At 44.1% G+C, this 21,987-nt stretch overlaps 1 protein-coding gene across 1 annotated transcript; it reads left to right on the forward strand.

Annotated features, from left to right (window-relative positions):
* The first annotated feature begins 11,230 nt into the window (after positions 1-11,230).
* Positions 11,231-21,167, forward strand: LOC117661596 (uncharacterized). Its single transcript, XM_087886348.1, has 11 exons — positions 11,231-17,179; positions 17,402-17,478; positions 17,685-18,692; positions 18,824-18,887; positions 18,988-19,082; positions 19,296-19,359; positions 19,460-19,522; positions 19,682-19,816; positions 19,994-20,089; positions 20,403-20,471; positions 20,941-21,167. Exons 5-9 carry the CDS (start codon positions 19,036-19,038, stop codon positions 20,081-20,083), a joined length of 399 nt encoding a protein of 132 aa, XP_087742474.1. The 5' UTR covers positions 11,231-17,179; positions 17,402-17,478; positions 17,685-18,692; positions 18,824-18,887; positions 18,988-19,035; the 3' UTR covers positions 20,084-20,089; positions 20,403-20,471; positions 20,941-21,167.
* Positions 21,168-21,987: the final 820 nt, after the last annotated feature.

The raw sequence follows: 21,987 nt of genomic DNA on the forward strand, positions 1-21,987 counted from the left end.
ACTCTTGCCGCGGGGCTTCAAAGGGCCGTCCTACATCTGATCAGTGTTAAAAGAAAACAAATGAGTAGACCGATGCCTGCAAAAATAGAAAAAACAGCCCCTTAAAGCTTCAGCATAGGTTAATTAGCACAAGTTGATTAGATCGGCTTCCCGACTCTCAGCTGATTTGCTCTCAGCTGTTTTGCTCAGGGCTCTGCAGTTGCTAGCTGCAGAGTGCTGGAAATTTTTTCCCCTAACTATGCTTTAAAAGCAAAACTGAAAGTAAAGCAGGGTCTTTGCTGCAACGTGGCAAAATGAGGCAGAGATATATTTCTTTTTCTTTTTCCTCACCAAAAAAGGTAGGTGCAAAACTGCAAACAATGGGAAATTTAGGGCAAAAGAGGAGAGTTCAAGATTTTAAAACACAAAAGAAAAAAAGCTCTATTTAACTAGGGAATTGTAATAATTGAGATACTATTAATTGTATATTGTGTTGAAAGCAGAAATGGTTAAGTTGTGGTTTGGAGGAATATATGGGGGAAATTATCTGGTTTATTATTATTGGTAAATATAATTAATTGATTTGTAAGAAATTGGATTGCATGGAAATAATTGGAATATTCATGTTCATATTGATTAATATACAAATAAGATAGTTATATAACTAATTGATTTATATTAAAATGTTGAATTTATATTAAACAACTGTAATATTACATAATTAACCAATGTGAGGATGGATATAAAAATAGATGACAATGGAAAGGGGTATAATATAGAATAGAAGGGAAAAATTGAATTTGATTAAGATTAGAGATGAGGATGAAGGGTAATATTGGTTTTTTTAAAAAAATAGATGAGGAATAAATATGGCAAAAAGGAAATATAGAAATTGTAAATTTAATTGAAATGACTAAACACTGTTTAAATTTGTGAACCAGACAAATATTCTGTTCAAAGAAAATACATTGTATGTTTGTATGTGTGTTTCTAATTATTGCTATTTATTCATATTTGTTCTCTTTTATTCTTTAAAGTTTAACAATTCATTCTTTATCTTAATATCTTTATATTTGTTTGGGGTTGGCTTTCTTCCCTTTCATCTTTTTTATTGTACAGCAATCTTTCTCCTCAAACCTACCACCTCTCTCTTTTCTTTCCTTCTTACTTTCTCTTCCCCCCCTCTTCTTCTCCTCCCTACTTCCTCTTCCTTTCTCCTTCTCCTCCTCTCTTCCTCCCTCTCTTACTCTCACTCCTACTCTAATTTCCCTTCCCTTCCTTCATCCCTCTCTATTGCTGTATCCTTTTATGCATATGGACTACTCAGAGGGCTGAAAATGTTATTTTTGACTGGTCTGGTCCTCACACTTTTGACCAGTCCTCGAACTTACGACTGTCCTCACATTTTACATTTTTGCCCTATCTTGTCATCATGGTGAAGAGAAGCAGTTGTGAAATGAGTGATATGGTTGTTAAGAATGCTGCACGGGCATAAATGTGAGGATGGTCATAAGTATGAGGACCAGTCAAAAGTGTGAGGACCTGTCAGAAATAACTTTTTTCAGCCCTCTGGTTAGTCCTTTTGTGCATATGGACTACTCAGAGGGCTGAAAAAGTTATTTTTGACTGGTCCTTGCACTTTTCACCAGTCCTCAAACTTATGACTGTCCTCACATTTTACGTTTTTTGCCCTATCTTATCACCATGGTGAAGAGAAGCAGTTGTGAAATGAGTGACATCGTTGTTAAGAATGCTGCACGGGCATAAATGTGAGGATGATCATAAGTGTGAGGACCAGTCAAAAGTGCGAGGACCTGTCAGAAATGACTTTTTTCTATACACATAGCCATGGCCACCCGATCACATGACCAACTAGCCACGCCCACCCAGTCACATGACCTCCAAGCCACGCCCACAAAATGGTGGGTGTCCCGCTTTAACAATGTTAAAATCTGGTCACCTTAGGCTAACTAACGAGGGCTTATAAATCCAAAATAGATCTATCTTAAGTCTCTTTAGTCTCCCAGTGGGCAGCAGGGTGCTTCTGGCTGCCTGAAGAAAAAAAGCCTAGAAACTAGTGGATTGGGATTTCACTGAACTAGGGCTGCATAAAAATCTTGGTTTACGTAGGAAGAACCTGGCTAAAGAGAAATACACACAAAGGCCTACGAAAAGAAAAGAAAACAAAACAAATACACACACACACACACACACACACATACTATATGTATAAATAAGCTGGATTTGATCTCTATTGTAGAAGAAGTGATCATGTTATAAAATACAGGAATCTTTTGCTAGAAACCTTTGCTCAACCCATATGTTCTATCACTCTGTAATAACTTTTTCTTCTTCTCTATATAAATAGAGTCCACCATGAATGGGCATTGTTACAGTAATGTAGTAGGTAAAAGTCTTTTGAGAGTCAAATAAGATTCTTGGAAAATATTCAAAACAGTGTTTGCAAGCTGAATGCTGGAATCTTTTCCTAATTTTAGCTTCAGAGTTCCTTTCATTTTAAGAATGTTGCCAAAGCACTTATTATTTTCTATATATAAATTGGCAAAACAGCAGCTGTGCCTAAACCATTTAAATTGTTTATAGTAATTCATTGCATTGATTACTCAGCCTGTCCCAGGGAGAAATTGGGTCCAATCTAGGCAGGATGAGGATTACAGGTTGGCATTTTCTGCCCCTTTTTTTAATGCTTCAAATTTACCTCTGGCTTGAGGCTGCTAGGAGACTGATTGACTCATAAAGAGTTTTGCAAAACATCTGGACAAAAAATACATTCTGTATCAAAAAGTATAGTTTTAATATTTTAATAAACACATTTTAACATGTTAATAAATAGTAATTATTAATCATTTTAAAAATTACAAATAGATATTTATGAGTCTCTCTTTTTAATGACTCCTGGAGCCCTGTCTTCTTTAGTTGATTTATTACATCCATTTGATCTTCTTTCTACAAATAATTCTTTCACCCAGAAAACCTGCAATGGTGGCCAAATGTAATTATTGCCAGGAGTCCTTGTCTATGCTGGAGACGTTTATAGTCTTGTCTTGGCTTTTCTTCCTGGGACTAATTTTGGAACTAAGCCCTGCAAGTGAGCTCATGAAAACAAGATGCTTTATATCTAGGCCTTTATTCAGATTTGAGGTTTTATTCAAGAGTGTTAAATTAGGCAAGGAAGCAGTTGTATTGAATGGAGGTTTGCAATGAAAGAGCATTCGCTTCTCCGTATTTTTCTGTTATTGCTTCACATATTCCCCTCTCTCTATACCAAAAACAGATTCTGGGTTCAAAACTATGACATTAACCCCTGTTGCATGTCTATGATTTATCACAGTTTATATATCAGATTTCCCCAACTATCTAAACAAGTGTTTTGATCACATTCCACAACATCACAGCATTTCACCCAAATTGGCTGTGAGAAGACAATGGCCAGCATGCAAGTGATCAACAGCAGCAGATAGTATGGAATTTATTTTATTGACATCAAATTAGCCTCATTCAACCAGACAAGTCAAGGTACTCAAAATCTGTACTAAGGATATGTTGCCAAAATGAAATACAATTATGCAAAAGTGAATCCTCCTTTATCAGTAAACTGAAGCAGCAGAGAATGCATAAATACAGAAGAGACGTTAGGTTTTTAAGAGACACCAGACCTATTATTTTAATCAGTGCAATCGCTGATGCTATTCCCATATGATAAGAACAAGAGCAGGAGTTCAATAGGTCTGTCACTAACCAATTATGGAAAACATGCTACTTGCCATTGCCACGTTTCTTCTCAAAAAGTACATTAATTTGGTAAGTCCACCGCATCTGACGACTGACCTGCTACTATTTTACTGAAATAGCTTGCAAAACAGAGAAAGGCATAATAAAAAGGGGAAACTAAGAGTTCGTGTTTTTATATTGTAGTATAATGAGATAATTTAATGAAGTGCTAATGGCTATAGCTCTTTCCCGCCTTCACTAAGCTGTTGTTTTAGTAAAGTATATTGAGAGGAAACTAAGAACCTAGCAAAATTATATTGTGTGTTATCCAGTTTCAATACAATTGTTAGACATATGTACGCTCCCTCCCTCCCTCCGTGTATGTGTGTATCTGTGTACCGACAGACAGACAGACAGACATAAATCTCTATATTAGAACTACCAGTTCTCAAATATTGTGTGGCTTCTGTACCAACATGTTTTGCAAAAGATGGAATGGGATGGGGAGAAAGAAACTCTATATATGATAACAGCAGCAAGATTGTTGATAGGTAAATATTGGAAAAATGAAGCTTTGCCCACTATTGAAGAATGGACTTTGAAGATGGCCAGTTTTGCAGAGATGGTGAAGATTTCAGCATACTTAAAAGATTGTTCACAAGAGATTTATGAATGGGAATGGAAAAGGTGGATAGAATATGTTCAGAACAAATATCAAACTAGAAAGTATCAAATAGCTTTTATTTGAAAATAATGTATTAGAAATATTTTAATGTAACGAGGTAAAAAGAAAAATTATACAGGGGAGGGAGGGGTTCAAGTTTACACATAAGTGTCATATTAAGGGTTTTTTTAATATTTTTGTGTGTGTTTTTTTTTATCAAGTTATGAGTATATTATAGGGAAGTCTGGGGGGAGGGGAGGGTTAGGGAGGGTTAGGGAGGTTGGGAAGTTTGGGGGGGTGGGGGGGGGAAAAGGGGTGAAAATGTAATTGTAAAACTTTTGCAATAAAAAGAAAGAAAGAAAGAAACTCTAGATTGCACTTTGGAGAAACTGCTATTTCATCTTTTCATCAAAACCGGCCTTCTCTGTCACTTGACAGAGGAAACTGTGCTAAGAAGTGAGACCAGTAACATCAACAGGATCAATGCAGACAGGCACCAGCATAAAAGTATCTTAAAAACATATTTCCATCTCTACCAGGGATCTTTTGCTCTATACAGGGACTCTCTGTGTGCCACAGGTATTCCTAACAATACATGCAATACTTAAACATTTAAATACAAGGAAGCTGAAAGGTATTGGAGCATGCATTTCAACCAGGGATGAAATTCAAAATTTTACCCTACTGGTTCTGTGGGCATGGCTTGGTGGGAGTGGCAGGGGAAGAATATTGCAAAATCTCCATTCCCACCCCACTCTGGGGCCAGCCAGAGGTGGTATTTGCCAGTTCTCCGAACTACTCAAAATTTCCGCTACCGGTTCTCCAGAACCTGTTAGAACCTACTGGATTTCACCCCTGTTTTCAACCTATTGGGCAGAATTGGTGGTAGAAGACCTGGTTGTTCCGAAGCAATATGGCCACGTAGCAAATATGACAACGAGCAATATACTGCTAGGTGACATTATCTTGATGAACCAAAATTAAAACTTACACATCCTAGCTGGGTTAAGATTAGGGGAAATGAAAATAAACGATGAAAAACTTAATAAAAAAAAAAAGATCAGGGGAAATGAGGAAAAGATAAAAGCATGAAATATTTGAACCTTGACAATTATATTTGAAGTTGGAAGGAGGAACATAAGCAAATGTATTAATAATTGGGTGTGAAATAGTGAAAAAAAGAATATAAAAAACTTCTTCAAACTACAAAACCAGTAACAATGTCATTAGGCATTTTATGACTTCACCAGAAAACAGGTTTGTTAATGTGAGGACAATTTTTATATATTGCAAAGAATTAAAAGCAGAGCATGTGTCTCAGGCATATATATACTCTCATTCTCTTTCTCAATTGAGAGTTTCAATGACTTAATGTTGTTCTTTCAAAGCAATCTTTCAAGCTGGTTAAATCTGATGTTGGGGGAATAAATTGACTTTAAAAACAAGATCAAATAGTTGGTAACTTTATTTCCCAATTATGTTTAACCCTAAACATTCATCTAAAGCACATTATGTACATTTCTGGTATAGAAATACAAATATAGGATAGATTCACTAAGACATAATGTTTATCCCATTTTAATTTAATGCAATCTGTGAATTCAGCCATTGTGAGTAAAAAAACATGATTTGCCATGGGAATAGGCAAAATTTCTGAATCTTAGACTGCACTGCTTTTCATTTCTCTCTCCCTTGATTAGTCTCCAAAAGCAGGAAGCACTGAGCTGAAACATTTTTAGGGTTTAGGGTTGAGAATTAATGGGCATTAAATCTTGCAAACTGTTTAAATCACCCAATTTGTATTCCTCCAGAAAAAAAATCCTGGTGATGATAATCTGTAATTTTAACTACCAGATTTTAATCACAAGATATAAGTATGCTCCAAGGCTGCCAAACACAAAGGTGAGGAAGGCTGCACTCAGAGGTGGGTTTCAGCAGGTTCTGACCAGTTCTGGAGAACCGGTAGCGGAAATTTTGAGTAGTTCGGAGAACAGGTAAAAATTCTGACTGGCCCTGCCCCCATCTATTCTCTGCCTCCCGAGTCCCAGCTGATCAGGAGGAAATGGGGATTTTGCAGTAACCTTCCCCTGGAGTGGGGTGAGAATGGAGATTTTACAGTATCCTTCCCCTGCCATGCCCACCAAGCCATGCCATGCCATGCCAAGCCCACCAAGCCATGCCGACAGAACCGGTAGTAAAAAATTTTGCACTCAGTTTATGGACTCCAGTTACATACTCCTGTCATAGGAAAGTGTGGTTTATTACATCACAGACGTGACATGGATTGCATACCTGCATACCCATCATGTCAGTGTGAAAAGGTACATTGGCCTGTTTAATAATTATGAGGCATTTCTTGAAAGTCATCTTTTCAGCTGAACTTCTTTTTATAGATGATCTTTGCATTCATGACATCTAGATTTATAGATGTTTTCTACATTCTATCCATTAATAAATGCTATTTTTCTTCTATTGTTCAATGAAGTATTTACATTGTGTATGCTATTCTGATCCATCCAAATTCAATATATATATATATTTAAATCTGATATGAGCAGCAGAATATGAAGCAAATCATTACAAATTTTGTGAACAGATTTCGAAGTTTCTCCAGTAGCTTGCCTCACACTTGCACATAGCTCCATCCATGGTGTGAGCAAATTTTGTACAATTTCTCTTTTGCAAAATTAGCTACTGCCTGATTTCATTCAGCACTAGAATTTAAATGAACCTCTTCTTCTCTGTGGCTCTTTTGAAGTTTTAAATATTTTCTTTGTTAGGAAAATATATATGTATGCACATATTGGAGCCAGAAGTGAATACAGTTGGTTTCTTCTATTAAAGTCTGGGGACTAACAGAAGGGCTGGAATTAAAACCTTTGAAAAAAACAATCTTTATTATAATTATATCCATTCTGTATTGGGGACATTTTAGAAGTGCAACAGTGACATTGGTGCTACATCATGGCAGTGGTGGGGGGATCAATTCCTTACTTCAGCTTAAGCTGTTTGCCTCCCTTGCTGCTTTCAGCTGTTTTTTAAAACACCTTCAGCAGTTTAGTCCCAGCCGCAGTGAACTGGCAACAAGGCATCAATGGCCTTCATTCTGGAATATGACCACCACAAGATCTGAATTGTCATTCCCCTGCTTCTTAACTTTTTCATCCATGCACAGAAAATTAATCTCACTAGCTGGTTTCTTTCTGGACTGCTCTACCCAAGCATGCCCTTCCTTTTCCTTCTTTTCCCTTCCCCACAGCCTTTTCTTCACTTGCCCAGATGTTTGTATAAACGGTTGCCTTCACATTCACATTTTCCACATATTTGCTTTGACACCAGTACTGTTCCTTTCTAAATTAAACAAAGTGATGGGGAACAACTTGCTTTTTCTCCTATGTCCTTCTGTAGGCCTATAGAAACGTTTAGCAATGAAGAACTGATAGTCCAGCTAAAACAAAACAACAATATTCCTAGTCATGTCATGATTTTTTATCTTTTTTGTCCAATGTTTCCTTATGGTTTTTGGCAAGAAATGCCTATTGGACATCATGGATTAGCTTAATGAGCGCAGCATTCATTTAACTGCACTGTTTACTCTAATAACCAATGCAAAATGAAGTTGGATGCAGTTACATGACAACCCGCTTAACGACCACAGTCCCTGACAACTGTAATATGGAGCTCAATTATGGTCATAAGTAAGGACAACCTGCAGCTAAGAATAGGAGAACTGCAATGGAATGCATTAGGTAAGGTAGAACATTCTTAGTGCTTTACATTCTAAAGTTTTTTTTTCTTTCCCCTCTACAAGTTAATGCAGGCAAAGAAGTTTCAGAGCTGCTCATCTTGTCAGATGTTATTTCTTAATTACAACTCTTTAAAATCTACTGCTACAGAACAATGACATATTTTTTCAATGACTAGTGGGCTTTGGAAGTGAGAAATATTTGAATGCTTCTCCACATTTAGACATGCATATTGCTCTAGGTCAAGCTTAACATTAAGCAGTAAATGTAAAGTTTGGCCTGTCAGCAGAACAAAATGTAAAGGCCTGCAATCATTTAGCAGCGAAGCAGAAAAGAAAGGGAAACTAAACAGGAAAAGGAAAAACTTTTGTGCCAGGGCAATTTAGATAAGGATTAGCAACAGGTCTCAAGAACAGCAAACAGGTGTTTAAACACACACGAAGAGTGTGGACGTCAAATTGTAGACCACGTCATGACCAGCTATAAACTGAGGGCATATACAGTAACTGTTTTTTTAAATATAAACGATGCTGCACTTCAATGGTTAGATGGCCTAGACATTGGTATTTGAACATAGATCTTTTTAACATTTAAAACATTTATATTTTATTATGTTTCATTAGCCTAGATATATGTTAATACATATTGCTAATCCATATATAATATGCAAATATTAAATAGAGAAAGAGAGAGGGAGGGACGGACGGATGGAGGGAGGTAGAGACAAAAAGAGAAATTGGCACAGACTTCAACATTTGCTCCTGAATGGCAAATATCCAGTGTAACCATTCCTTCCTGTTGGTTGCCTTGCCTTGTTTTGTCCTGGTATTTTATCACCATCACCATCATATTCATAGTTATTTATGAGATTTTGTGTTTGTGTGTCGGTCTTCACTGCAAAACAAGTGTGCAAACCATTGAAAACACTGGCTGCCTCAACCTGAGGGGCAACTACAGGAGGACAAACAGCAGGGACTGCATACCTCTCTCATCTCAGGCCTGATTTTGAGGCCCTGTGTTGGGAAAGGTGGAGGCCATTTCCTTTTGCCCAGAAATTCATTGAGTGCTGATTGGATCTTAGAACCATCAATCAAAGGACAGTAACACTGGGTTCCTCCTCCTGGTTTGTATTTTTTATTCTTGGAGGGAAGAGAAGTGAAAAATTTGGGAGCTGGGAGTGGAAGGACAGATGGGAGGAAAATCTGGAGTCTTAGCCCTAGGAAAAATATTAAGAGTTATAGAGGTGGTCGCAAAAGATGATCACATGACTGTGGGACACTGCAACCATCATACATATGAACCAGATGCCAAGTGCCTGAATTATGATCATGTGACTGGGATGCTGCAACAGTTGTAAGTATAAAAAAAAAATCATAACTCACTTTTTTCAGTGCCATTGCAACTTTGAACAGTCACAAAATGAACTATTGTAAGTTGAGGACTATCTGTATAGATACATCTTGAGAGCCAAGGAAGGCAAGCATGTGGTAGAAATATTGTACATTTATAAGGGAACCTGCTTATAATCCACTTTCAGTTTTTTTAAATGTGAATTTTACAATACTGGCAATTCTGTTCCTGTTCAAAGCTTCTTGGGACAATCTCAAATTAAATACCAGCTTGTTATGGACTCAAGTCACAGCTTGATATTCCTGTACATGTAGTCCTCGACTTACAACCACAACCGAGCTCAAAATTTCTGTTGGTAAGTGAGACATTTGTTATATGAGTTTTGCCTCATTTTGTGACCTTGCCATAGTTCATAAGTGAATCACTGCAGCTGATAACTTAGTAACACGATTGTTAAGTGAATCTTGCTTCCACATTGATTTTGTTTTTCAAAATGTTGCCAAAGGTGATCACATGACCTTGGGAAACAGCAACGGTTATAAGTATGAAGCAGTTGCCAAGCATCTCAATTTTGATTGTATGATCATGGGACTGCCAGAAAAATCATAAGTGTTAAAAATCGTAAGTGCTACTAACAAGCTCATTCCTAAAGAAAGAAGAAATGTCTCCATTGATTAGGGCAATGAATGCTTCAAAATTTGTTTAGAAGATATTTAAGAAGAGTGTCTCTCCCTTGGTCACTAAAAATGTGTAACTTTTTCTCTTTGAGCCTCACGTCATATTATCAGTAACGGCTGTCCGTAACTTAAGACTGCAATTGGGCCCTGAATTACAGCTGTAAATTGTTCAGTGGTAACTCAAGGCATCATGTGACAAGCCAATTCTCCATAGTGTAGAAATGGGAGGTGCCAGGCTGGGTTATTCTATACTCTAGCTCTATGGACTGAGTTGAAATTTCTGAAGATCCGCCTCCCTGGTGACATTACTTCAGTTTTTTCAACTCAGTCTCAGCTATGGACGCAATTTCTTAGCTCCAGAGCTTTGGAACTGAGCTTAGAATTTCCCTGGATAGATTTTAATTTAATTTAATTTTATTTTATTTTCCTCTCCTAATCCTGACTGGTTTGGCTTTATTTGGCTTGCAGTGAGGGAGGGCTCTCCGTGGCTATGGATTTGAGCTGGGGGGGAGGGTGGCCCTTTTCGGTGACTCTCACCCTCCCCAACCCCCCACAGGTGCTGGACTTTGATTTTGGGATGCTGCCAGGCTAGGAGTCACCCCAGCAATTGTGGTAGGAACCGGTATTGGAGCCACTGGAGCCACGCCAGCCTTCACAAGCCTTGGTGCGGCTTTCCTTTGATCCCCACTGCTCAGCTGTAGCGCGGGGACTTTTGTGGATTCCGGCAGCTTTCTGGATCTCGGCGGCCGCGCCAGCCTCTTGTAGCCTGGGCGCGGGTCATTTTTTTGTTGCCGAAGCCTCTGCGGAGTGCTGGGAGTGCTGCGGAGTGGATTGGGGCCAGTCAGCCATTGCCCTTGTTGCTAAGTTGCGGCAGCTTTGTTTCCCACACATTTCTGTGCAGCCTTAAGTCCAGGCGGCCTTGCTCCCCCGGCATAAACTAACTGGCTGAGGACTGGTGAGGCTGTCCGTAACAGCGGATGGGAGCCCTGGACAATTGCCAGCAGCTGTGTGGCTTGCGGGCTTGCTGGGCGGCCTGATCTGGCTTGGCTGGTGTGCCTGATCCTGTCAACATTTTTCTGCAGGGACCGTTGGAGCAGCCATTTTGAATTACGGTGGCCATTTTGTTTGCACTGCCTCATGGGATCAGGCCAGTAGATCTCTGTTTTACATCTTTTGGCTAAACTGTGGGCCTTGTTTGGACTTTGAAGGGATTCCCTTTAGGGGATATTTCTCTCACCTACAGTGACTGGATTGGAGGCGGGGCTGTTGTACCTTTAAGATGTTGTGTGAGCCTGGCTCTAGCAACTCCTGACATGGAAGACACTGACAGACAGGGCTCATTTTCTGCAAAGGGCTCGTGGTCGCCTCCACCTGACAGAATTAGCAGGGCGACCAATAGACCCAGATCAGGCAGCATTGCTGCGGTTGCAAAGATCAAAGCCAGGGCCAGAGCACATTCTGTCCTTTCTAAGGCAGATGAGAAGACGGCCCTGGTGAGGCAAAGGGCCCTGGACAAGGAATTTGCTAAACCATCAGAGGTTTTGCCTCAGATTTCTTCTGTTTCAGCAGTTTCAGACCAGCAGTTGGTTTCTGCGCCTCCAGTCTTGTCTAGGCAGCAGTCTCAGAGTGTGCTGTCTCAGAGTGTGCCTTCCCAGCGGGGTGCTATTAGGCCCTGGTCCCCTGAAGCATTGGGGGACTCTCAGACGGCTCCTGGACCTTCTGGAGTGGCTCTTCGGACCCCTGAAGCCACTTTCACCTCCACTGCGGCAGGGCTCCACCAGGGGAAAATGGGGGAACAAGATGTCCCAGATTTCATGAAAATGTGGATTGATCAAGCTATTTGAAAGGGTATTGCAGAAGGCATGCACCTGCAGTGTCAGGCACCTGTTCCAATGTATGCTTTGAGACCTGACCTGGAGCCTCACAGGTTTATGCCTGCTCTGGTGGATTACCAGGACCCTGACTCCTCTACCTCTTCAGAACTTAGTCTTTATTCAGGGGATTTTCAGGGGGAGGGTGATTTTTCGGATTCAGAGCAGGATCCTCACCTGCGACCGCACTTCAAGGGTCTCTTTAACCCCGCCCTTTTGAAACCTCTGTTAGCAAAGGCACGGGCTACTGCAGGGCTGGGCCAGGCCCCTTCTACTTCTGATAAGGGCATGGGTGGTGGTGACCAGGATGATTTCCTGTTCTTGGAACAGCGAATACAATCCCTGTACCTGACATGTTCCTGGACACGATTCGTAGGCAGTGGGCCTCACCAACCATGGCTCCCAGGGCCACGGGGTTGGAGAATCAGCTTTTTGATGTGGATGCAGCGCTGCTTAATTTGCTGGAGGTTCCCAAGGTGGATACTCCAGTTGCGGCGCTCACCTTTTCCTCCGTGTTGCCGCCAGATGCGGATGACACTTTGAAGGCTGAGGAACGGAGGGAGGAGACTGCTTGGCTCACCTGGTGGATTCCTGGCCTGTTAAGGCATCGGCGTCGGCGTCCTTTTATGCAAGGGCTTCGGTTAGATGGCTACCCCACCTATAGTCCCACCTGGCACTGGAGGATGTCAGGGCTCACCAGGACTTGTCAAAGATTCTGGTGGCTGCGGAGTACACCGCTGACACTACCTTGGTGGCCGCCAGGTTTTCTGCCCGGGCCATGGCGGCCTCTATTACAGCAAGGCGTATGCTCTGGCTGTGCCATTGGCGCATGGATGGAAAAAACAAATGGAAGTTGGCCTTGGCTCCATTTGAAGGGGGACATTTGTTTGGTCAGTCTTTGGACCCGTTACTGGTGGAGACCAGGGATAAGCGGAAAGTGCTTCCTTCCCAGGGCAAACATATTGATTTCTGTCCATCACCTTATTATAGACGGCCCTCCTTCCGCCAGTGGGGAGCTTGGGCAGGCTTTCCCTGTCAGCAGCAGCCCTTTCAGACTGAGTTTCCAGGCTGATAAATCTACCTTTGGCAGGGGTAGACAGCAGCCGTCCGGCAGGCCCTTTAGGAGCAATGGTGGCAGCGGGGCTAGACGATCCAAGTGATGGCTCGCCTCAGGCACCTATTGAAGGCAGGCTTGCTTTGTTTGCAGACTGCTGGGACGACCTAACATCAGATCACTGAGTGAGGGAGACGGTAAGAGCAGGGCTCTCCCTCGAATTCCTTTTCCCTCCTCCGAGGCGTTTCCTCCGTTGCCCTATTTCTGGAGACCTGGTCAGACGGGGACTCATGGATTCAGCTATCCAGCATTTGCTGGATATTCAGGCCATTCAGCCTGTTCCGCCGGAGCAACGGGGGCACGGGTTCTATATAATCCTCTTTGTCATCCCAAAGGCCTCGGGGGGGGGCAGCAATTCTAAATTTGAAGGGACTTAATATCTACATTCTTTACAGGAGATTCAAAATGTACTCCCTGCATTCCATCTTAGCGGGAATCAGGGAGGAAGATTTCATGGCTTCCATAGATTTAACAGAAGCATACCTCCATGTCCCTGTTCATCCAGAGCATCACCAGTACTTGAGGTTTTATTATGCAGGCTACCACTACCAATATCTCGCCCTGCCGTTTGGGCTGGCATCTGCCCCCCGGACCTTTACTAAAATTCTTTCTGTCCTGGCGGCATACCTCAGGTCGATCCCTATCAGGATCCAGTGTTACCTGCACGATCTGCTCATACAGGTGTCATCACAGCAGCTAGCGGAACAGGACTTGGCTACGACAATAGGTACGCTGAGGGATCATGGATTCTCTGTAAATTTGGAAAAGTGCCAACTTCTGCCTTCAACGAGACTGGTCCACCTAGGAGCCCTGATAGATACTCAGGCGGGTCAGGTATTCTTGTCCCACGAATGGCAGGAGAGCATACGGGCGTTGATCCAGCTTATTCGGCAGGACCAGAGGGGGCCAGTGGCCCAGTTATCCCAACTGTTAGGCAAAATGATCTCCTGTCTGGCCATAGTCCCGTGGGCAAGATTCAATACATGACCACTACAGTGGTTCTTGCTTCCATTTCAGAGGGCGGGCACCAGTTCTTCCAAGATCTGAGTATGGGTGCCGCCACGGGTACTTCACTCCCTGGGTTGGTAGACCTCAGATCATCCAGAAGGGTTGCTATTTCAGAGAGCCTTGCCAAGTGATAGTGACATCGGATGCCAGTCTTTTTGGCTGGGGAGGCCATTGCAGGTCTCAGGTAGCCCAGGGACGCTGGTCTCAGCTGGAACTCTCCCAGCAGATCAACTGGTTGGAACTGCGGGCTGCCCGTCTGACCCTTCAGACATTTCTACCACAGGTAAGGCGGCAGCATGTGCTCCTCCTCACAGACAACACGACTACGAAAGCCCATATAAACAGGCAAGGGGGGATTCGTTCATGGTCTCTGATGCTAGAGGCGGAGACCCTTTGCCAATGGGCAGAGACTAACTTTTTGTCCCTGACAGTGGACCACATCGCCAGAACAGCCAACATCCAAGCCGACTGGCTGAGTCGAGCCACCGTGGATCCATTGGAGTGGAGGCTCCATCCCATCCTGTTTGTGGCCATAGTGGACCGGTTCAGTCACCCGGTGATGGACCTCTTTGCCTCTCCAACAAACACCCACCTTCCCCACTTCCTGTCCCATTTTCCTGCCACGGGAGCAAAGGGGGTGGATGCCCTGAGGACCCCGTGGCACAGGGGCCTCTTATATGCCTTCCCTCCCCTACCCCTAATACCAGCTGTCATCAGGAAGGTGTTGTTGGAGGGGGCAGAGATTGTGTTGGTGGCCCCACACTGGCCCAGGAGGTCCTGGTTCGCTGACCTGGTCGGCCTGTCTGTCGCCAGGCCCTGGAGGATTCCCCCGGACAGAGTCTCCCTCAGCCAGGGACCCATGCAGCATCCCCACCCACGGAGGCTGCAGTTGGCCGTTTGGCAGTTGAGCGGAGGCTCCTGAGACGGGAGAAGTTATCTACCAGGGTCATTAGGACAATGCAGGCGGCCAGGCGGCCTTCAACCACACATATCTATGAGGCCATGTGGACCAAGTTTGCCGGTTAGTGTGTCACAAGACATTTGGATCCTACTTCAGCCTCTGTGGTGGAGGTGCTGGAGTTTTAACAAGAGGGCCTGGAACTGGGACTTTCCCCTAATACCCTAAGACAGCAGGTGGCTGCACTGGGCTCGGTGTTGACCTTTGGGGACTGGGGCTCCCTCGCTAACCATCCGAGGGTGAAGACATTTCTGCATTGAGCGTCTAATTTAAAACCTCCTACGCTTCATCATTATCCCACTTAGGACCTAACTAAGATTTTACAGGCATTGACTAAGGCACCTTTTGAACCATTGAGGGAGGCTAGTCTTCGCCTCCTCTCATGTTTGCTTTCCTTGTGGCCGTCACGTCTGCCTGACGGATTTCAGAGTTGGCGGCATTATTGGTGAGGAAAGACTTGTGTATTTTTCACTCTAACAGGGTGGTCCTACAGCTGGACCCTACCTTTCTTCCAAAAGTCAACTCGTTTCACCGAGCATAGGAGTTGGTCCTGCCAGATTTCTGTCCAAGGCCTCAGCACGCCTTGGAGCAGACCTGGCATATGTTGGATGTTAGGTGGGCCCTCCATATTTATATTTCAAGGACCTCTTCATTCCAGAAAACAGAGTCCCTGTTCGTCTCCTTTCGGCCGTCAACTCTTGGCCACAGGGTGACCCCTTCCACGGTGGGGCATTAGCTTCGGACATGTGTAGCATGTGCTTACGAGCTTCAAGCTCTCCTGGTGCCTCAGGGGATAACGGCCCACTCTACCCGCAGTGCAGCCACAACGGCGGCCTGGGCCACTCAGGCTTCTGTGGAAGAGATCTGTAGGGCGGCTACGTGGACGTCTCCCTCTCCCTTTATACATCACTACAAACTTGATTCCTATGCCTCGGCAGAGGCGGCGTTTGGAAAAAGAGTGTTGCAGAGGGTCCACGAGGATCCGAGGTCGTCAGCCCAGGACAATTCCTGCCCGTAATGCTGGCCATTCTTTGGTATATCCCAGGCTGGCACCTCCCATTTCTACACTATGGAGAAGGGACGTTGGTCTTACCGTGATACGTTCCTTCTTGTAGTGTAAAATGGGAGATGCCAGCCCCACCCTGTCTTTGTCTGTCCGGCCCGACTCCCGTTGGGTGGGGAGTGTTGTTTCTGTTTTTCAGATGGCCTTCCATTCACTTCGTCTTCATTGTCAAAACTGAAGGAACGTCACCAGGGAGGCGGATCTTCAGAAGTTTCAACTCAGTCTGTAGAGCTAGAGCATAAAATAACCCAGCCTGGCACCTCCCATTTTACACTATGAGAAGGAACGTACCATGGTAAAACCAACATCCCTTTTTTGAACATTTTTACAATAGTTTTTAAGCGAATGCTGAAGTCATTAAGTTAATCCTGTGGAGAGCGCACATTGGCCCCTCCTCTCCAGGAGACCCCGCACACGCCCCGAGCATACAGGCAGGCTGACGGGCACGCAGCTGATCCCCTTAGCGATGCAGACACCACAGTGGTCGGGCAACGAAGAAATGGTTTTCTTTTGCTGAGGCTAGATATTTTATTTGAAATATCGGATTTTATTTGAGTTACTAAATCAGTGTCCCACATTATTCTTCATTCCTGCTGTGCTACTTTGCAATACAAATACATACAATGGAGCTCTCTTCTGCATCGCAGCCCCTTCCTTCAACAGGAAAGATTTCTTTGTGGCCAGCCCGCATTTGTAGCCATGCAGAGCTGAATGCAGCCCGCCCAGTCCTGTGGCCGCCTCCACGCACACTGTCAGCCGGCCTCTCTTTCCTTTCCGCACAGGTCTGCTGCCATGGAGGCACTCTACCAGGAGGGGCATGGGGTGGGGGTGAGGGGCAGAAGACTCAAAGTAACATGGCCACATGGTCGCTTCCACCCTAAGATTCTATTATTCCCTCTGTGCTTTGTGCCACAAGGATGGTGCTTCTCTGTTGTTCATGAACAACATCTTCCCACATGAAACGCAGAGGACAAAAGGACTACAAGGGAGTCAGCCACCAGCCACTTCTAGACCCAGGTGAGCTGGTTGTGAGTTGCCCTGAAAAGCCACTAGCCAGTGCACAGCTGCCCATTCTCCCTTCGTGCAGTGATAGTACAAGCAACTAGTTGGTCATGGCTGTCAGAAGGCTTTTCAGAGTAAGTGTGGCCAACTGAGCTGCCAAGAAACTGGCAGTGGGGGAGAAAATCATGGTTCTCAACTCTTCTGACTGATACATGTCTATTTCTCTTCTCTTTACAGAACATCTGGAAAAGGTGTTCGCACCTTTTCTGTTGCCTGAAGAGCAACATTGAAGACCTTCCTGTGCCTCCTGACAGGTACCACCCACTTCTCCTTAAACCCTGGGTATGGTGGGGCAACATTGATGGACTGCAGAGTCTGTAAGGGGCTCTCCCCAAAATGGCTTCCTGTCCAGAAGGGACTTCTGGGGCAAAAAGATGAGCAGGCTGATTGGCTAGGTTGAGAAAGGAAAGGGTCAGCTAGATGGATGTTTTTTGACATGTCACCTTCTTCTTTTGGTCAGGACTGAAGAGGCACAGGAACTGGATGACCAGCAGGGAGAATTGAAGACACATCTTCACATGTCTGATGGAGACGTCTCTTCATTTCTAGGGGTAAGAATGCTTCTGCAACATGGGCAGTGGGGGTTCATTCTTCAAAACTGGGTGGGGGAAGGGAAGAATTCCCAGTTGGGGGGAACCTGGCCAGCCTAGAAAACTGAAGAAGATCCCTTGGATACATGGGAAAATCTTGATGGCTTGGAAGGGAAAATCCTGGGAAATACTAAGGAAGAGCCATTTTGAGCCTCTTCCTATCACCCACATTTCCCATGATCTGCTGTCCCTTTGGCCTGTGTAATGCAGCCCTTCCCTCCTGAGGAAGATGAACGTTCCACCACCTGCAGAGGACTTTTAATGTATACCTTCAATGAAACAATTGTTACTTGCACATTTTCACATGTCTGATGGAGACGTCTCTTCCTTTCTAGGGGTAAGAATGCTTCTGCAACATGGGCAGTGGGGGTTCATTCTTCAAACCTGGGTGGGGGAAGGGAAGAATGTATACCTTCAATGAAACAATTGTTACTTACACATCTTCAGATGTCTAATGGAGACGTCTCTTCCTTTCTAGGGGTAAGAATGCTTCTGCAACTTGGGCAGTGGGGGTTCATTCTTCAAAACTGGGTGGGGGAAGGGAAGAATTCCCAGTTGGGGGGAACCTGGCCAGCCTAGAAAACTGAAGAAGATCCCTTGGATACATGGGAAAATCTTGATGGCTTGGAAGGGAAAATCCTGGGAAATACTAAGGAAGAGCCATTTTGAGCCTCTTCCTATCACCCACATTTCCCATGATCTGCTGTCCCTTTGGCCTGTGTAATGCAGCCCTTCCCTCCTGAGGAAGATGAACGTTCCACCACCTGCAGAGGACTTTTAATGTATACCTTCAATGAAACAATTGTTACTTGCAGGTTGTGATGGGTGCTCCTGCCACCCAGGAAGGAAGATGTCCGGCCAGCTCTCATTTTAATGAGGTTAGTGTTCTCAGCTGAGGGATTCTGAAGAGAAGGGCTAGAATAAATGTTTGCAGAGAGGAGGCATCTGTACCCTCTGCCTCTACTTTTACTAAAAGAAGAATGACTCAAGCCCTTCGTTCTCTCCCCAGAAATGAGAGGACATCGAAGTGGATGTTGCGGCTGTCTACAATTTAGGAGACCTGCACTGAGTCGGTAAGGCCAGAGCAGCTCCTCCCTATGGTAATGGCAGATGCCCTGTCTCTTTGCATTTGTTAATATGCCAATAGACGGAATATTTGCACTCTTATTTCAGGATCATCAGAAGGAAGCCGACCGATGGAGATGGCTAACAGCCCAAGGGATGTGGAGGAGGAGACGTGGAGGAGGAGACAGTGCCTGTCTTTCAGGGTAGGTAATACTTCGGGGGGTGAAACTTTTGCAGAGGGGAGGCATCTCTGCCTCTGCTTCTGCTAAAGGAAGAAAGACTCAGGGCAATTCCACTGATAGACCAAGCCCCTTGGTAGGCCAGCTGGAAGTTTTCTTAGGGCCTCCACATGACCACTCTTGCAAAAGGGCCCATGGCTACTTTTGATCTTTGGCCCCTTTGTTTTCTCCCCGCAGAGAGGAAAGGCAAGAGCACTGGAGGCCGCGGCTGTCCACCAGTTTGGAGACCTGCACTGAGTTGGTAAGGCCTGGACACATCCTGCCCACGTGAAAAGAAGAAGCCCTGTCTCTGTGGATTTCTTGATATCCCAACAGACGGCATCTTTGGCTTTTTATTTCAGGAACCACAAGACCAACCAGTGCAGGGGGAGATCTCTCCTGACCTGGATAAAACATCTTCAGAGGTAAGAAAATTTTGGCTATGGGAAGTGGGAGAAATTGGGCTATACATCCTTCTAAGCTTAAGGCTTGGAAAGGCTCTCTTGCTGTTGGCCCATAGGGCCATAGGAATCTTATTGGGACACAGAAAGTTGAGGATTTAGCAACCCTAGTATCATTTGCAGGATTCGCTGACAGTCCTGGCGGGCTCCAGGACCAGCAGCCTCTGGGATTTGGACCTCGACTCCCTTGCTGACCTTCTGGAGGAGGAATCTGAGGATAGCTGGGACCAGGATGCGGAGGCTTCTTCCAGTCCATGGGTAAGAAAGACAAAGGCTGTTCGGTTGGGGTGGTCTGGTGGGATCGGTTCCTTTGCCACAAAGTAGCAGGGACTGGTGTCCTAAATGGGAAATGTAATCCCCATTCAATAGGCCCCCTTTTAGGAATCCTGATTTTTTTTTCTCTGATGGCTAAAGAGGAATGACTGTCGTTCACAGGATTCTCCAGAGGAGGGGGAAGACACCCTGGAGGATCTCAGCAGCCTGGAAGAGGACATCCTGGACTCCCTGGACCGCCTTCTTCAATGAGAAGAGGTATCTATTTGACCTTCCTCACGGGTCAATGCCTTGCCTTGCGAAGCTCAATGAAGCAATGAGCTATGCTGTGCAGGGCCATTTAGGTCAGACAGGTCATAGTCGAGGGTGCTGACACAACATGATCCACTGGAGAAAGAAATGGCAACCATCTCCAGTATCCTTAGTAAGAAAACCCCAGGAAAAGTATCAAAGGGCTAAAAGCTACAATGCCAGAAGATGAGCCCCTCAGATTGGAAGAGCAGAGGGCAATTACAAGGAGCTCCAGAAAGAGCAAAGAGGTCCTAATAATAGCCTTTGATTCCTCCCCCAGATGCTTCCTCAGATTCGTCTCCAGAGGTCAGCTTGGAGGAGGAGGAACCAGCCCCAGCCACCTCAGGAGGTGAGTTGGTCAATGGCTCTGAGTAGCCTGCTGAGAGTGATTTGGCTGAAACAACAGCTGCAGCAGGGCAGCCCTGAGGTTTCAGTGGGGAACGCACCCAGCTGGTTAGTGATGATGAGGAGGAACTGCCTTCTGCATCTGAACCAAGAACACTTAGGACAGAGAAAAGGCAGGAGCAGCAAAAGTCAGCTCGATTACATGCGAGGAGCCAGTCTCACCATTCTTGATGGGCTGCACCAGAAGCTGGCTATTTAGTACAGCAGACAGGAGGCGATACTGGGAACAACATAAGAAGGGGGTTGGTATAGAAGATCTCTGAGGTTCCTTCCAACTCAGTTATTCTATTCTATAGCCGCCCTGAGTCTATAAATTAAATTAAATTAAATTAAATTAAATTAAATTAAATTAAATTAAATTAAATTAAATTAAATTAAATTAAATTAAATTCTGTTATTCTGTCTGTATATAGAGGGACAGCTTCAGCAACGGACAATGGAGGGCTGAATTACCCCCACTGACAAAGCCCTGAGAGGAGCCGCTTTTCCCCAAGGAACGTTCCTTGATCGATGGCTTGTTTGTTTGTTTGTTGTTGTTGTTACTTTTAATATTTGTTCATTTTTCTATTTGGTATTTTTTATGTTATCATTTATGTACATTTTGTTTAGTGCTTAAAATTAAAACCAACAGTTATATAAACAACGTTGTTCATTGACTATTATTATTCTCCCAGAATATAATAGGACCACAAAAGTCCATTCTTCTGCCTTACTCACAATTGTTTCTCAGAAATTTGGGAATATAATTTGGTTTATATTGGGTATAGACTATGCACCATCGAGCTGAATACTGTTTTCTAAGGCTCCCCGGCACTTCAGAAATAATGATCCAAAGATGTCAAATACTGAACTCAGTACCCTCTGCATGTAAACATGCTCTGCCATTTCTAAAACTGGCATATCTGCCATTTGAATTCATGCCTTCTCAGCCCATTATGAGCATGCAGTTTGAAATTTCTTCACTTTGTGGTTGAAATGATGTGTGTATATGTTCCTGTACAACATACGAACATCTAAGAAATAAACGATATAGATGGTGCTACAAGGATCAGGTGCATAGTGGCCTAAATCAATTCAGAAACAGATCTGAAACTGCTGCATTCATAGTTTTAATTTGGAAAAGTTGGGGAAATTATTCCATCGCATGCCAAAAGTGGGGGTCGGCGGGGGTTGCGCGTACAGGGGGGGCGGGACGCAGCACTGAATTATGGGTGTGGGCACATGCGCAGGCAAACCCCCATGCTCCCCCCACTTTTGGCATGCGACGGCAAAAAGGTTAGCCATCACTGACCTATGGACTTGATCCTGAATGCCAAGGCCCCAGAGGGTGGATTTATTCACTATCCGAGCCCAGGGCTCAAGGCCTGAAAGACAAACATTTGCAATCTTAACACTATACCCTGTTTCTGAATGTGTTCTAATGGCATTCATTGGAAAATAAAAAATAGTTTAATATATTT

The sequence above is a fragment of the Pantherophis guttatus genome, chromosome 2, assembly GCF_059756535.1.
Source record: "Pantherophis guttatus breed Tessera chromosome 2, ASM5975653v1, whole genome shotgun sequence".
NCBI classification, from domain to species: Eukaryota; Metazoa; Chordata; class Lepidosauria; order Squamata; family Colubridae; genus Pantherophis; species Pantherophis guttatus.